Source organism: Ctenopharyngodon idella, chromosome 5 (genome assembly GCF_019924925.1).
Source record: "Ctenopharyngodon idella isolate HZGC_01 chromosome 5, HZGC01, whole genome shotgun sequence".
NCBI lineage: Eukaryota > Metazoa > Chordata > Actinopteri > Cypriniformes > Xenocyprididae > Ctenopharyngodon > Ctenopharyngodon idella.
The window spans coordinates 28,154,082-28,170,847 of NC_067224.1; the positions used below are offsets into that span (position 1 = coordinate 28,154,082).

Here is a 16,766-nt window from a genome sequence, read left to right on the forward strand (position 1 = left end):
ACATGTGACATGTAAAGAGTATCTCTTAGCCTAAATCAACAGAAGTGTAAGAAAGGGAATGACTATTTCCTTCTCTCTCTCTGTTTCCTCATCCCAACATAAAAGTTCAAGCTATCTGTAAATGTTAGTCATTGGCTTTGCAACACATGCAGACAAGCACTCACAGGTTGGTGTAAAATGTGGAAATTTGGTATACAGTCTTGTGAATTCCCCAGGAGGTGTCAGGACAACATTATCTTAAATGAGGATAGTCTTGAATGTGATAAGTTGTGAGTAAATGAAATGGCATGCATATTTCCATTTTAACAGAGCATATAGGCTACTTTGGAATTCCCTTTAATTAGTACTGATGCGATTTGTTGAGTAACTTAATTAAGAATTCTTATTTTTCACACATGGGTGTGGAACTCTACGGCGGGAAACAAAGACCTCCCATTATGCATCATCACATTCCTGCATTTAGCCATCTATTCTCCTTTAAATCAGAAAAAGTTGCTATTTAGGTGCTGCGGTTAGTATAAGATTAGACCTTTCGTGTACCTGAATGCGCATTTTACTGATAATGATCTCCATTGTGGCTGAGGAAACCACTTTGCATAAGGTCCAATGGGCACTCAATACAACTACCACTGTTTTGCTTTGTTAGTTTAAATGTTATGTTAAGAGGCCTACTGTTGGGTCACTTTTCCACTCACAGCCATTCAATTAGCATTCATGCAGGCATCTCTCAGTGTGATATTAGCTTGATCAAGTCCTTTTCCCTCTATACCAGAGGCTATACAAACAGAAAAGGCATTCATTTATTCAGCTTAAGAGACTCTGTAAACTCCCAGACCGGCCAGCCAGCCGGCCAAAAAATTCTCTGGAAAGGTGCTTGCTGAAAAATGCTTCAGTCGAGGGCTGTTGAGGGATTCACGTTGTTCCTTCCGATAAGCCAGCACTCCCTTTTCCTGACATTATTGCTTTTTTAGCCCAATGTCTTTAAGATATGTTCACCCTCATGTAGACCATGTCATGTTGTTTAGTTTAGCATAGATGAAATGCAATCTCAGTTGACATATGTTTAACCAAATTCATAGAAACATGTAGTCTTTCATGATAGAAGACCTTATGCATAGGTGTGTTTGTGGAAATGTGTTATATAAGTTAAGGTCTCTAAAAGCCAATGGTGATTTTCTAGGTAAATGGAACCACGGCAAAAATATTCAGATAGACATAGCATGGTACTCGTTATCATATTTATAATTTTAACAAACTATTATGAACAAATATTTATTATATGTGTCTTTATCAAATTTTCCTTAGTTACTTAGCCTACTGAAATAAATAAATATGAATCATGAGTCAGCATATTTGATCAAATATATTAGATCAAACTTGATCTAATCAAAAAGTTTCACCATTTAAACAAATTTTGCTTGATTGCAGAAATTGTTATAATGATATTCCTTGCTAAAGCATGGCAGGTTTTTTTTTTTTTTTTTTTGATCTCCAAATGTCTGTAATTGTAAATGAACCAAGGTGTAAGTTGTAAAGCCTGAAATAATTGCCTGAAAAGAAAAACTATTTTCTTTTTAAATGGAACAGTTCTTTGAACATTTAGACAAAATCGTAAAAAACAACAACAACAAAAAAAAACTATTTGTTACAGTTATATGACCAAAAAGATATGACCAGTAAGAGGATATGTCTTAGTAATTTACATTTGTAGAACTGTACTTTTTACTTATTAAAAAAAGTAGGCTGTTTTGGTCATGCTGATCATTTAGAAGTGTTCATCTATCAAATGTAATACAATTTAGGGTTAAAACGGTGCTATGTAGAGTTAATTAAATGAAATAATGTATATTAACTGTTGTTGTAGAAACCAACAATTGCAAGTTCTAATGAATGTCACCCTAATTGTTACTGATTTAATAATCTTTTGTAAATAAACTGGGAAAAGAAAGATAACCTTGCGTTTTAATAGACACACCATTCCAGTGGCATCTATCCAAATCAGCTTAATTTTCTACACAGAAAGATTAAGATGAGGAAACATTTCGCGTGTATTCTGCATTGTAGGCTACTTTTTTTTTTTTTTTTTTTCTGCTTTTTTACACTCGAGTAAGTAAAAACGGTGACCATTATAATGGCCGTGTTGCTTTAAATTGTCCTGACAACGGGAGTTGGTGGTAATGAGCTCTGAGCTATCTTCAGACTTCATTATCTCACCAATGTGATTAGCAAAACAACTGCGCAGAGGAGAGCTAACATGCGACGGGCGATTTCACACCTCACATTCTAACTTAATTTGGCTCGTTGAAATACAAATGAGACCATGAACACAGAGCAAATAATGTCTTATGACATTAAATGCACCTTAAAACGTTCACGATGCGTAGAGAAATCGCTTATATGACGTCTTAACGAGAATATCAGTATTACAGCTACTTGGATAACTCCCCACGTTTTAAAGAGACTTCATTGCCTGGTATTAAAAATGCACGCTAGTTTTGTGGTAATGCGAGGATGTTTTACTCTGCAGGTAATGGCTCTTGCCGGCTTTTCAGAATATGATAAATGTAGTTATCACAAGTGTAAAGCGAGTAAATCCTCATGCATTTCAATGCCTCGAATAATGTTATCGAAATGAAGTTATTAAGGATCTGTTTCCACAGAGGGCGAGTGAGAGAAACGCGCGCGGGCGGGGATATTGGCTCATTCATTGGGTCATTGAATACTTTGATTGACACTTGAGAAGCAAAAGGTGCGGAAAGTTTCCTATTGGTTGCCGAGGCGGTCTCAGTCTCCCCTGGTCTCGAGCGCAGCGCATTTCAAGCAACTCAGCCGTGTGAGTCAGCAACAGCTACGGGGCTTCAGAGGTGGAGTTTCTACAGCTTCAATACTTTGACTTCGGAGTCTTATAAAATTTAGAGGTATTTGGCTCTCCCTCCCCATTTTCTAGACAAAGAGGACTTCATTTAATTCAAGGCTCACCGCTTTTGGGGGCTGCATTGACTGGGGATCCTGACCAAGAGTTCATAATGAAGTCCCTTGCATCTTTGTTCCTTTGCTGGATCATCATCTTGATTATGTCACTGGTCTCATTGGGCCAGACATCTGAGTATGTGTACGACACCTGGAAGTCAGAGATATACAACGGCGGCCGTATCTACGACAAGCCTCCCCAGTGTGTGGACATCCCAGATGACCTGAGGCTCTGTCATGGTGTGGGCTACAACCAGATGCTGCTGCCCAACTTGCTGGAGCATGAGACTATGGCTGAGGTCAAGCAACAAGCGGGGAGCTGGGTGCCCCTGGTGCACAAGAACTGCCACCCGGGCACTCAGGTATTCCTCTGTTCCCTTTTTGCCCCTGTGTGCCTGGAAAGGCCCATCTACCCATGCCGCTGGCTCTGCGAAAATGTTCGTGATGGCTGCACCCCCATCATGGAAGCGTTTGGGTTTCCCTGGCCTGAGATGCTCACCTGCGAGAAGTTTCCTCAAGATGATGTGTGCATCAGTGCGCCCAATGCCACAGAGACCTCCCAGCCCACGGGTAAGTCCAAGTGACTAATTATGAAAATTTTCAATTTGGTTCAAAAACTTTCAACTTTATCATTTTAATCAGGTGTAATTTCATTAAATCCTGAAGATAAATGTGTAGCTAATCAAAAACATGTAAAATAAATATATTAGAATGCATATTTTGACATACAAAGAAACTTGGGGAAAAATAATTAAAAAAAAAAGTTTAGCAGTTTTTTTTATATATGTATATTTCAGCGATGGCGCTTTTTATCTTGTACTGCAAGGTTATACTGACTGTTTCAATGTATACTATATACATTTAGTATTATTTTACCCACTTTACAACCTTTCACCTTTTGCTGTGTGTGAGAAGCAACACCTGAACTTCTTAAAGGCAGTTGCAATGTTATTTCAGGGACTGGTGTCCATTTGGGGGTTTTAATCTAGAGTTATCGCACCTTTTGTTGCCTCTTGGGCTCTCAATACCTCATTGTGTCTGATTTGACAAATGATTCAGTTTTAGGAACATTCTTGGTAACATTGTTATTAAAAAAACATCTGTAGAGGATGCAGGGGATGTGACTTCTTGGTAAAGTTTGATAGATGAATAACTGAAGTTTTTGCTTGTTTAACAGCTGGTAGCAATTGATTTCAGGGTGTTAGTTGAGTTCCAGGACAACACTGGGATGTGTTCCAACAACAGACCATTACATATCTATTTATTTGGTGTTATTTCACAACTGCAGCACCTATTTTTCAGAATCAGATCAGAATTTTTCAGAATAATGTGGTTTGTCTTTGCAAAAAAAGACACTGATGGCAAGCAGCAAACATGACTTAAAATGAATTACTGTATTTATGAGTAAGCCTATTATTTCTGTAAATTTAATGCTATTTTAAAGCAAAACTTTTGCCAGGCTTCCCTGCTGTGCCCGTTAACACGTTTTTTTTCATAAGGTAATGCAGCAGGATAGTACTCTTAGTTCAGACACAGAGAGAGATTTGAACAGCTGCTTTTATTTACTGGTGGCACCTAAGCAGAAAATTTAAATTTTCGATGGTTAGAAAATAAATACATTTCCACACTCTTAGAGACTCTTGTTAAAAACCTGCCCTGTAATTTAAAGCAAATTTATCTTGTAGTCATGTGAAGTATTTTACCAGGTAAGTCAGGGCATCTGGCACTAGTCAAACTTTCCCTATGGAAACACTTGAGCCCTATAGTTGTACATCTCAGACAAGGGAAAGTACAAACTAGCTTATGTAGATGGCTCATAAATTACAAGGGAATTTCCATTTCCAAAGTTACATAATGGTTTATGAACAGACTGTGTGCCAGAACGATGTACCAAACTGAGAGAAGATACTTCTGTGACTTCAGCCATCTGCCCTCGCCTGCTGTTAGTGACGCACAGTACTGAGTGAGAGAACACTAGCATGGTGGCTTGGAAGCTGGAATACCAGAGAAGTTAAATTAATAAGCACCCCATAGAGATCCTGTCAGCTGTTATCACATGCTGTCAGCATCACGGTCAAATGAACCCAAAGCCACAGACACATTAGACCCTCTCTCGCATATCGACCCACTGTCAAGCTTCAAGCAGTGGCGTGTAAAAGACAAGAAAGGACTTCCTATTCTCTACAAGGGGTTAAGTCTAACCATTTGTCCACTATTTTCTTGTGATTCCATGGTAATAATGCCTGTGGAGAAAGTAACACTCAACAAGAGCCACTGAAATTTGAACTCTGTTTTATCTTTCCCAGGGCAGTTGTTTAAGTTTACAGCTGATGTCATCATCCAAAAATGCAGCGTTGCTTTAAAATTCTAGTTTTTGCACAATTGTGATCGCCTGGCAGCTTGTAAGTGGGTGATAATTTACATTACACAGAAATGTTGTGATATAAAAATGTTTACCTTTGGAATTCCTTGCCAACAGCTGTCTTTACAAGCTCTTTTCACCTGAGTGCAATTTCAACAATAATCTGTTAAATAGATACAAATAAAAAAAACAACAACAACTAGTTAGTTGCCAAAAAAATTAAATCAAAGTCTAGTATAAATAAAGACAGAAGTTTTAACCTGTTGAAAAATAGATCAAAATGACAATTTGCTTGAATTTGAATAGATTTTAATTCAAAATCTTAAAAGGTACTATGAGAGTTTACATTCAAGGGTTAATTATTCTGTTTCCATGACTATAGGGAGGCATTCATGGAACAATAGTTGTTCTAATTACAGTCAGCCCCAGTTATTGGGGTGTTGTCCCGTGCCTCCTTTTTCTAACCTGCGTAACTTGTAACAATAGTTTGTACACAAATGTAAATAACACATTCATATTTGTTTACTTCAAATTACCATGTGACGTGCAAAGAAAGAAATATTTGTATGTATATCTAAAAAGTTTTGATTTTAATCTTTTAGTGCTATGAGAAGAGCAGAGCAAAACACAAAAGGATACTAACAATTCAAAGCACAGGATGAATTTCAGGTCCTTTCAAAAAATAGAAGAAAGCCAGGAAGAAATTCCCATAGCTTGCCTGATAGGTAGATAATTGGAGAAAGTTAAAGAAGTTTGAATTCTCTTGTTTATGTAAGAAAATTACACTGTGATTGGTTCCACGTTGTTTAAAGTCAGTTGCAAACTTGCCAGAAAGTCACACACAAAAAAAAAAATTGGGACAAAACACCAAAGTAGATAAAAGGGGGAAAAAAAACATTTGGTCACAATTTGTCAAATTTCTCTAACATTTCACTGACAGCATGTCCTCTGTTTTAGGATACTCTCCAGTTTGTCCTCCTTGTGACAATGAAATGAAAACGGATGTGATTCTGGATCACATGTGTGCCAGTGAATTTGGTAAGAACACCAATACATACACCAAACATGCCTACAGACAGAAAAAAACACAAACATTCATGCTATTTTGCACTCACACACTGAACATGCCAAGACTGCAGCCCATCTTCCCCTCTCATCTTCTGTATTCTGGAAATGGAGTAGGCATGCAAGACAGCCAAGACTGATATATATTAGTTTGAAAGAACAGCCAAAACCACACAGTCCTGAACCAGAACTACTCACCTACTCCTTCAGCTTCCCCAGCAGCCTCGTACAGATGCCTGAAGATTAATGTTTTTGCTCATCTTAAATTTAGTTCTCATGGTCTTATGTTAGAATAATGAGGGAAAACTTTATTCTTTCAGGAGCGGAAACCATAGCAATATATTTTTTAATAATGATTTGCTTATTGGTATGTTGAATCTTTCAGTTAAGTTTAGCTTAAAGATGAGGTCCAACATCACCAGTGTTTAGTCATCATGTTGAGTCATAACTTTCTTTAGCCATAAATGTTGAGTGCCAGAATGATATTTTATTTCACGGCCATTAACACTGCTTTTGGGACAGATTTAAGCACTTTTAGAAACACTGGATCAAGATTTTGTTATTTTGCGCATATTTGGCTGCCTTGACTGCCAAATCCACTTTTAATAGAACAATGCAATGGTTTTAAACACTTAAAACAGCAGCAGCAGAATGTTTTAACCCTTGTAAATCTATGTCATGGTTTGGAATACCCTTTGAGAGGCCACAACTGTTTAACTAATGAATTGAGGTAATTCACAGAGGCCCTAAAGTCTTTATTTGGCTGTTATTAACAGCTCTAAATTGGGATGTTTGCTCTCCTGTCTGGATGTGACAACAGCCCAGGGGTTGACCTCTGTGCAGAGTCTGAGACAAAGTCTGAGTTTACTCTTTGGTCATTGGGGTAAATCGGAGTACCCATTATACCCTGATCATTTCCAACAGATTCCTTCTCTCTCTATAAATTCACAGGGTCTGTAATATTTTTAAATAAATTCATACTTTTATTCAGCAATGATGCATTAAATTGATCAAACGGCATTTATAATACTAAAGTTTCTATTTCAAATAATTCTGTTCTTTTATACTTTGTGTATAAATGCAGCCTCAAAAAATGTAATTTGAATGGTAGTATATATTATAGAGAGTGTGTGTATTAGTATTAATAGGAGAAGGACATTGATACATTGGTGGTCTTTATTATCTACTGTTACGAAAGGTGGGTTTAATTATTAGATTTTCAGTGTGACTGAACATTTAGATTTGAGGATGGTTAACAACAATGACTTTTAAATGAGCCTATAACTGCAGCCATTAAGGCCAATCACAGCAGGAGTTACCTCAACAAAAGGAGAGCAGTGTGAGAGTGACTTCCTGCTTCCCTCTGAAGAGGAAAACAAAAGCTGGTTTTGGTTAGCCTCTGACAAAACCATAAAGTTTCATTTAGTGTTTGAAATGGGTAAGCTATCTCTGGAAAGCTGCCGTCTTTCTCTGGCCAGCTTTATGTATACCAACTCCACTGACACTCTCTCTGTGACCTCGGTACTAAATTTCTAATCCAGGATATTGAAAAAGACAGACTGTGAAAGAAAACAGGGTTCACGCTGTGAAGTATTGATTTAAAGTAAATGTAAGGAATAGAATAGTGTCTCCCTCCAGCTTAAATATATATTTTTGTCGTCTTAAACATTTCGAACATCCCTGGAATACTGCTATTAAACATTCATTTCCGTCCAGATTTTGAATACCAGATATTTGAAGTATAGATAGTTTTATTGCCACCCCAGCTTTGCTTTTCTATCTTTCCTGTCTGACAAAACAGAACAGCATTAGCACACTTTAGTTGGCTGTCTATCCTGTGGTCAGTGATGCATGCAGCTTTCCTGTAGTAAAACTGTATGGTGTAGCACTATTTTAACTGGAGCTCACCCCGAGCCACAGGTGCCATGTTTGTGAATTGTTTCAGCCCAAACTATTCCTACTGAGTTTATGGCATCGTTACATCTGGCTGCGGACATGTCTCCAAAATGACAGAGGAAGCGAGGTCAAAGATCAGGGACAAAGGTTAAAAGGTTTTTTAAAGCAATATTTATCACAGAAGAAATGTGAATACTTTCACTGGTTTTATCAAAATGATTAATTTCATTTTGGAAAGAACACTGATTGTGACCGCACGATTTCTGAGATATGCTCTCTTTGTTTATATCTCATTTATCAAATATTTACCAAAGCTTTCAAGCATGAAGTACTTATTTGGACCATCTGAGACTGAAACATTATCTTCTTGGGTTTGTGTTTAGAATATGATCTACCGCACGTGCTCGGAAATGTGAACATTATTATGGCTGCTTCATGTTTTTGTGTTATGCGATATAGATGCAGCATCTATATGTGGAATCTTTGAGCACAATATTTGCTCACCCTCACATGATTCAGTAAACTAGTTCTGCTGATGTAGATCTGTGAAGACTAGTGGTATGCTAGTCAACACCCCCTTGTTTACTCGTATTGTCTTATCAGTTTGAGGGAGATTAGAAAGGCATCTCGCACGGCTTGATTTATGTGGCGCTTTATTGTGGCATGCCCTTTTTGAGACGCTGGATTACAGTGAACAAGAGAGACTAACCCTATTGTTATTGTTCGGAAAGTGTGGCGTTACCCGTATTAACTGTAAAGCCACATCTGAAGGTATTCAACTGTACCCATGTCCTTGCCTTTGTGAGGATTACATTCACAAACACAAGGTGCAAAATGAGTTCACAGTGGGGTTAAAGTAGGATTTGAACTAAGATAAAGTGGTTGTGGGAGGTAGGCAACAGTCTTTCTTGCCTGACTTGATAATTCTTTAACCTTCAGACCATTTTTTTTTATTTCATCAAACACTAAGCCCCTTTATAGACTTCAGATCAAGCTGTAATCCCTTCCATGTGCACTTATAATACTGGGAAGACTTTCTTCTGCAAGAGTCATTAGAAGTGAGAAGGTGTGAGATATGAGGTTATGGGTTGTAGAACAGAACACATTTCATCATGTAACTGTTTGAATTACAGTATGTCTTTAAGCATTAAGAGCTACTCTTCTGACTTAAAAGGGGTTTCGATGTGGGATTTCAACTTTCCTTGGCAATGATCAAGCATTATATTTTTGTGCTCCAGGCTGCAGAGAATATATATATATATATATATATATAAGTCAAGGTTCAGCAGGATATGAGGAAGATTTAGTTTCATTGTGGTCTGCTCACTGACAGCCAGTGGAGACTGATCAGGTTGTTAAAGCATAATTAGCAGTAAATCTCAATATAGATGTCTGCTCATTTCCACGGGTCTTTAGAATCGGCCTGCTAATTGGACCAAATTCTTCTGAAAGTGCCTGAAGTTCACTGGTGGGTCACTGATGTTAGACCACTGAAGATGATAAGATGTTGCACTCTGCATGTTTCTCCATCGTTAACCCAGAACGAGAGAAGAAAAAAAAAAATCACCTGCAAGGCGGTCTGAGAGAGGAACAGCCATTGAAGTTTCACTCTCTGGCAGGACCACCATGGAGTTGACTTGTGCATAGGAAGGTTAAGGAAATGAAAAGATTAACAGGTTAAAGAGAGTTTACTGACAGATCAGACAGATTAAGACAAATCTAAGAATGTGGAGTAAGATTAAACCAGGAGTTAAATGGTCAACAGAGCGGTCATGACATGAGTTTCCCCTAGTAAAATTCAGAAGAGTCTTACTGATATTACAATTAAAACACTGTAAGGTACATAATTTTTTTAATGGAATCTTTGCATAGGTTTTTACCAACAGTTTTCTGTTTCTTTTGGGATTACACAGTATATTGGTGCCACATCTGTTATTGAGGGTTTTTTTTTTTTTTTTTTTTTTTTTAATTCAGTTTCAGTTAATATTGGATATTTACTTATTTAAATTACTAATTTCTCCATTTTTATATTTAAATTACCTTATTAATTACTTAAACTTTAAAAACACTAATAATTTAGATGTATTATTTAGCCAATCTTAAAATGAATATCCATTTTCATATTTTACATTATAATTTTGTGATGCTAAATTCACTAGCATATACTGCACTAGCATATAGCATATAAAACGATTGTTTTTAGTATTTAATATATATATATACTAAAAACAATCGTTTTATATGCTAAATATACAAAATTATATCTAGTGTCTGAATAATTTTTTGGTTTGACTGATATATATATATATATATATATCAGTCAAACCAAAAAATTATTCAGACACTAGATATAATTTTGTATATTTTTTTTTTTACTAGTTCACTATAGTTCATTTATGTAAGTGAGGATAGCAAAATAAAGTAAACTGTAACATACCCAAATTATACCCAAAAATTCTTCATACAGTAGACTACCAGTTAAATTGATAAAAATTTGGAACCAAAAATTATTCAGACACTTTGACCTGACCATGTTTTGCTTAAGTGTTATCTGACATAATTAAGGTTAATTTTTTCTGACAGTTTAACTCTGAGATCTTGTCATATTTTATTACCATTTTTTTTTTAAACTATAGTGAATAAACTGTATTAATGAACTAAATGTTCAATGTCTGAATAAATTTTGGTTTGACTGTATATATATACTTTTAGGCAAAATGGTATAGACTTTTATTATGAGCCATTTATTGGTTATCAGCCATAATAAGAAAATAATTATTAACTTATCAAGCAGATCTTTAGTTACTGGTGCATCCCTGGATACTTTTGGTGTTTGAATGTTGATGGTTTTCTCTAGTGGAGTAACAGTTGAATGGGGATCATTTCACCTGCAGCCAATATATCCATCTAGAAAAATTTTGACCTTTGACTAATTGCCTTAAGCTTATAAGAGAGGTATTCAAAGGAACAAAACCTAGTATCCTGTTACATCTGGAGGGGCAGAGGGCAGTGAAGCTGCAATTTGGGAAATTCTTGCCCCCTGGGAAAAGAATACGGCAATGAGAGCAGTTTTGGTTTGCATGGATATCGATGCTTTCTCTTGAACTTGAGTTCATGACAGAGAGACCAGTATCATTATGGCTGTGCCCTGAGACCATTGGCAGAGAAAACAGGCCTGATATTGATTACACCTACTCTTCATTTTTTTTCCCTCCATTCCTTCATTTCTCTTTTGCCCCCTGCATTACTTAGCAGACTAATCTCTCTTTTATGGCCTTGGAGGTTTGGGAACTGCCAGCGATACCCCTTGCAACCCAAACCCTTCTTGGCCTCTTTGAACCCAGCACATGGCCTGAGGGATTAGATGACTTTGTGTAGATGTGAGAGCGCTGCACAGTCCAGGACACAACGCAAGTTTAAATGAAGCTTTGGAATATCATAGACCACAACAGATGCAGTAGGTGGGAGCAGTGTTTAAAAAACACTGTGGGGGCTTTTCCTGGCAGCTCCTCAAAATCTACATGTCATTATGGCACGAAACAAAAGGGCTTAATTTGAAGAAATACAGAAAACTAATATTTACTGGCAAGATGATGTAATCTTCAGTCTCCTCTCTACCCACCGGAGAAGATAACTTTAGAAAGCTGATCGCAGTTCTCTGTTCTCTTTATCCACAGCCATAAAGACCAAGATCAAGGAGGTCAAACGGGAGAATATGGATCGCAAGGTGATTCTGCAGAAGAGGAAAAAAACCCTAAAGCAGGGCACTTTGAAGAAAAAGGACCTGAAGAAACTCACTCTGTACCTGAAGAATGGAGCCGACTGCCCCTGCACGCAGCTGGAAAATCTCGGAAACACATACCTTATCATGGGACGCAAGGTGGACAAACAGTACCTTCTCACCGGTATTCACAAGTGGGACAAATCCAGCAAAGAGTTCAAAAAGACCATGAAAAAACTCAAAAGCCACAAGTGCCCTGCCTATGAGAATGTCTTCAAATAAACACTCTCAGAGCTCCCACTCCCTTTATGAACTTGCACATCCAGGCAACCCAAAATATTGTTTTATTTTTCATTGTTTATATACTATATATATATATTTCTCATGTATTTTGTAGATCAAACACTTGAGGTGTTTTGTTTTGGATCTGTGCTGTATAAGACTGAAAAGATAATGAATGATACAGTAGACAAACTCTCCACCAAAACCAACTGATCACTTTTGTATATATCCAAATATGTATCTGTTGATAATATCTTGTGAAATAATCAGAATTCACCTGCAAATGATTGTTTAATTTTCTTTTCTAACAAAAAAAAAAAAAAAAAAAAAGCTACATGACAGATTTCCAAACCATAGTTCACAATTTATTAGTACAATTTTGAACACACTGTGAAAGTACATACCACATAAGCCATTTAGCCAAGCAGTGTGCTTTGATTACATTCTTTTCTGTGACCTGTACTGTGACCATCAAGCAATCAGTCATCAAACTTGTTTAGCAATTCTCTGTTGACTCTGATAAGAGGTCTGCTTCTCGTAAGTACTGACAGGATATATATGCATAACATTTATTGCACTGCTAAGTCCATGTATATGACCAATTGAATTGCCCAGTCCCATATGATTGGGTTGATAATAGATTCTGTTTGATGGTAGAATAGTGTATACATAGGCTTATACTTTATCTGCTGTAGAAAAAAACTATATTTTCTGACTAGTAAAATGATTATACAAGAACAGTATTCAACAGCATATAGCATCATATCAACAATACTGCTAAAATGTTCATTGGTACAGGACATTTTCCCATGTAATCCCACAACTCGCTATTGTTATTAGTGTGTAGTGCTGTTTGCATTGCAGGTGAAAGGAGGCTTTATTAATGCCAAAACTTTTAACATTTTAGCCAACAGCTTTGTCTAAACCAATCATTTAAGAATGCATTTTTTCCTTAAAATGATGTTGCTGTGGTGTAAAACTCTTAGTTTCAATGTTCCTCCATTCCCATTTTTTATGTTGGCAATCATTTTGTATATAAAATTCTAGCACAAATATAAAATAAAGACTATAAAAATGTTGATGTCTTCTGCACACCATGTTATTTCCAATCTTTATTAAACTAGTAATTCAAAGTTTTAGGCAGAAAACATTTCTTAAACATTTATGTTGTCGTCTTATATTTCATACACAGAGATTTTCTGTGGTTAAAGGGTTAGTTCACCCAAAAATGAAAATAATGTTATTTATTACTCACCCTCATGTCGTTCTACACCCGTAAGACCTTTGTTCATCTTCGGAACACAAATTAAGATATTGTTGATGAAATCAGATGGCTCAGTGAGGACTGTATTGAGAGCAAAGCCATTCAAACTCTCAAGGTCCATAAAGATACTAAAAACATATTTGAAACAGTTCATGTGAGTTCAGTTATTCAACCTTAATATTACAAAGCAACAAGAATACTTTTTGTGCGCCAAAAAAACAAAATAACGATTTTTCAACAATATCTATATGGGCCGATTTCAAAACGCTGCTTCATGAAGCTTCTGAGCTTTATGAATCTTTTGTTTTGAATTAGTGATTCGGATCTCATATCAAACGGCTAAACTGCTGAAATCATGTGACTTTGGCGCTCCGATTCACTGATTCGATTCGTAAAGCTCCGAAGCAGTGTTTTGAAATCGGCCCATATAGATATTGTTGAAAAGCCTTTATTTTGTTTTTTTGGTGCACAAAAAGTATTCTTGTCGCATTATAATATTAAGATAGAACCACTGAACTCGCATGAACTGTTTTAAATATGTTTTTAGTACCTTTATGGATCTTGAGAGTTTCAGTGGCTTTGCTCTCAATTGAGGCCTCACTGAGCCATCAGATTTCATCAACAATATCTTAATTTGTGTTCGGAAGATGAACGAAGGTCTTAAGGCTGTAGAACAACATGAGTAATAAATGACATTATTTTCATTTTTGGGTGAACTAACCCTTAAACCATGTATAGAACATCCTGACCACTTTGGTCGCACCTTTACAAAATACTTGTATTATTCATAATAGAATCAGTTTGCACATTTGGGACATTCAGATTATTTTCTTATTGACTTTGCTTAGTTGATATTAGTCTATCTGAATTTGGTGCACTATGATGTACAGTATGAGGGATTTTTCATAATGAGGGCTATGCCATGACAGGTAGCAGCTGAAAAGTTCAGGCCAAACACACAGACTCTTTCATAATTACAGAGAAAAGAGTACATGCATGCTGGCCAAGATAAATTATTCACAAAATGAAATTACTTCAATATACTTTTTTTTTAATAAGAAATAGCAGTATTCATTTCTTACTGTCTGAAGTCGCATGTTTTTAAGCATGTTAATCCTGTCTGGAATGTTGCAACAGTCTTATATCAACAATGAGAACAAGTTCAATAAACTGCAATTTCACTGCCATGTTTCAGATGATTTATGGGCCATGCTCTACAAAAAAAAAAAAAAAAAAAAACAAGCCAGCTCTGGAAACGATTGCATGGATGAGTACAATAGACTGTCAGAGTTAATCAAACTGTCTGCATCTTCAAATATGACTGCCAGATACAGCTAATTGTTGTTTTTATGCTCAATTTTACCTCTGTGGTGTTTTGAGAAGAATCCCAACCATAGGCATGCTTTTCTTATTTGTTTCAATATGGTTATGATATGAAATGCTACCTCTTACAAATCTCTTATGTTCCAGCTGTCAAACTGATTTCACAGAGTTGGTCTTGGTTGATGGCATATCCATACCAACTACACGGGCAAATATATTGCACGGTTGTTGCTGACAGTGCTGTTTTAATAATGACAAATGATGTGATAAGTTTTAATGTTGGTAATGGTTCTTCACCTTTCAACATTTGTGTTCTCGGAAAATTACATTTTAATAGTCCTTTCCTTTCCTAAAACACCATTTTGGCACAATGACTCACATTTTAAGGTAACAATAAACCACATCAACCGATCAATTAACATGTTAAATCAATCAGTGAAACAACTACATAACCTAAGATTGATTTGTGTGATGTTCAAACACAGAACTATTGTTAAAATGCCAATAAATGCAGAGTTCCTGTTAACACTGGTAAGGAAGCTAATTACTTTGGTGTGTATCTCAACAGAAAAAACTTAAAAGAATGAAAAATGCAGGAATAATACCAAGACCAATCTTTGGACATATGGTTTTAGAAAATGATCTAGTATTGCAAAATGTATTTCAGATGTGGTTTCATCCCTGTCATAGTTAAAGCAGCTGTCTTCAAAAGCCTGGAAAGAGGCAGGATGCAGCTTTGCCTTATTAGGAAACAATCTATGATTAAAACTCTCTCTCTCTTTCCAAAGGTCAGACAACACCTTCTGCTTTTAATTAGTGTTTGCATACTTCCAATGGGGTTTATTAGAGTTTACAATAGTAAAACATCATTGAGATGAGTTTGAATAATAATGAAAGCTATGAAAATATGGACAAACTTCATGGTTTTGATCAAGAGAAAAGTGTGGGCAAATAAATTATATGCACAATCCACATAACAGGTTGTGAAACGTTTAAGATTAATTCTCATCTGAATTATTCTGTCAGTTACTGACTGAACTACCTTGTTGTTGTAGATCAGATAAGTCATTTTGGCATAGCCTACAAAAAGCTTGACACACCATAAATTTGAATACACATCAGTTACATTCAAAATAAGTGGAACATTCCAGGTTAATTTCTGCCATTTTTTTGAGTTCTTGCAACAAGGCTTACTTATATAGGCTACTCAGGTGATTAAGTCTCAGCAATGGGCAGGACTAAAACGCAAGCAGTAATCATTTTTGATTTCAGCAAATCATTCTGGACAAGCGCAAACTATTTGATAAATATTCATGTACCTCTTAGTGACACGCAGCTGTCAATTGACAATTCACGATCTATACCAGAGGGTATTCCAGAAAGCAAGTTATGTGACATACCCGGTAAGTTTACTCAGAGTAAACGGATAACCTCAACTTTCTGTTCCAAATACAGAGGTAACTTTCAGGTTAAGTAGCCATAGCAACTTACTCTCTGAACATAACATCAGAGGTTCTGATCCAGGGTTACTTTGTTTCAGGGGTATTCAGAGCATGATGAGGCTCCAGTGAGCATTAATTTATTTATGAATAATAAATTATCTCTAATTTATTTATCATATTTTCTTCTCATTCATCATAGATGTGCATTCAAAATGTTTTTGAATGAAAAGGGGACATTTCCTATATAATGTATTTCTATAGGCTAATAAATTGCAAATGTGATACATCTCACAACAAATGTGGAAGTATAAGGTCAATCCATCTCTCTTATTTAATTTATATATTTAGCATCAAACAAACAATATAATTCTCAAAGTAATAAAGAACTGATTGAAAAAAAAAAAAAACGTTGAAAAAGAATGCGTGTATGAATGAAATGCG

At 36.1% G+C, this 16,766-nt stretch overlaps 1 protein-coding gene across 3 annotated transcripts; it reads left to right on the forward strand.

Moving 5' to 3' along the window:
• Window positions 1-2,218: 2,218 nt before the first annotated feature.
• sfrp1a (secreted frizzled-related protein 1a) lies at window positions 2,219-13,375 on the forward strand. 3 transcript variants are annotated; one of them, XM_051895091.1, is made up of 4 exons: window positions 2,227-2,527; window positions 2,661-3,540; window positions 6,290-6,370; window positions 11,971-13,375. In XM_051895091.1, exons 2-4 carry the CDS (start codon window positions 3,027-3,029, stop codon window positions 12,294-12,296), a joined length of 921 nt encoding a protein of 306 aa, XP_051751051.1. In that variant the 5' UTR covers window positions 2,227-2,527; window positions 2,661-3,026; the 3' UTR covers window positions 12,297-13,375. The 3 variants fall into 3 exon arrangements, with proteins under 3 accessions (XP_051751052.1, XP_051751051.1, XP_051751050.1); XM_051895092.1 differs by having other exon boundaries at window positions 2,219-3,540; window positions 6,302-6,370; XM_051895090.1 differs by having other exon boundaries at window positions 2,227-3,540.
• Window positions 13,376-16,766: the final 3,391 nt, after the last annotated feature.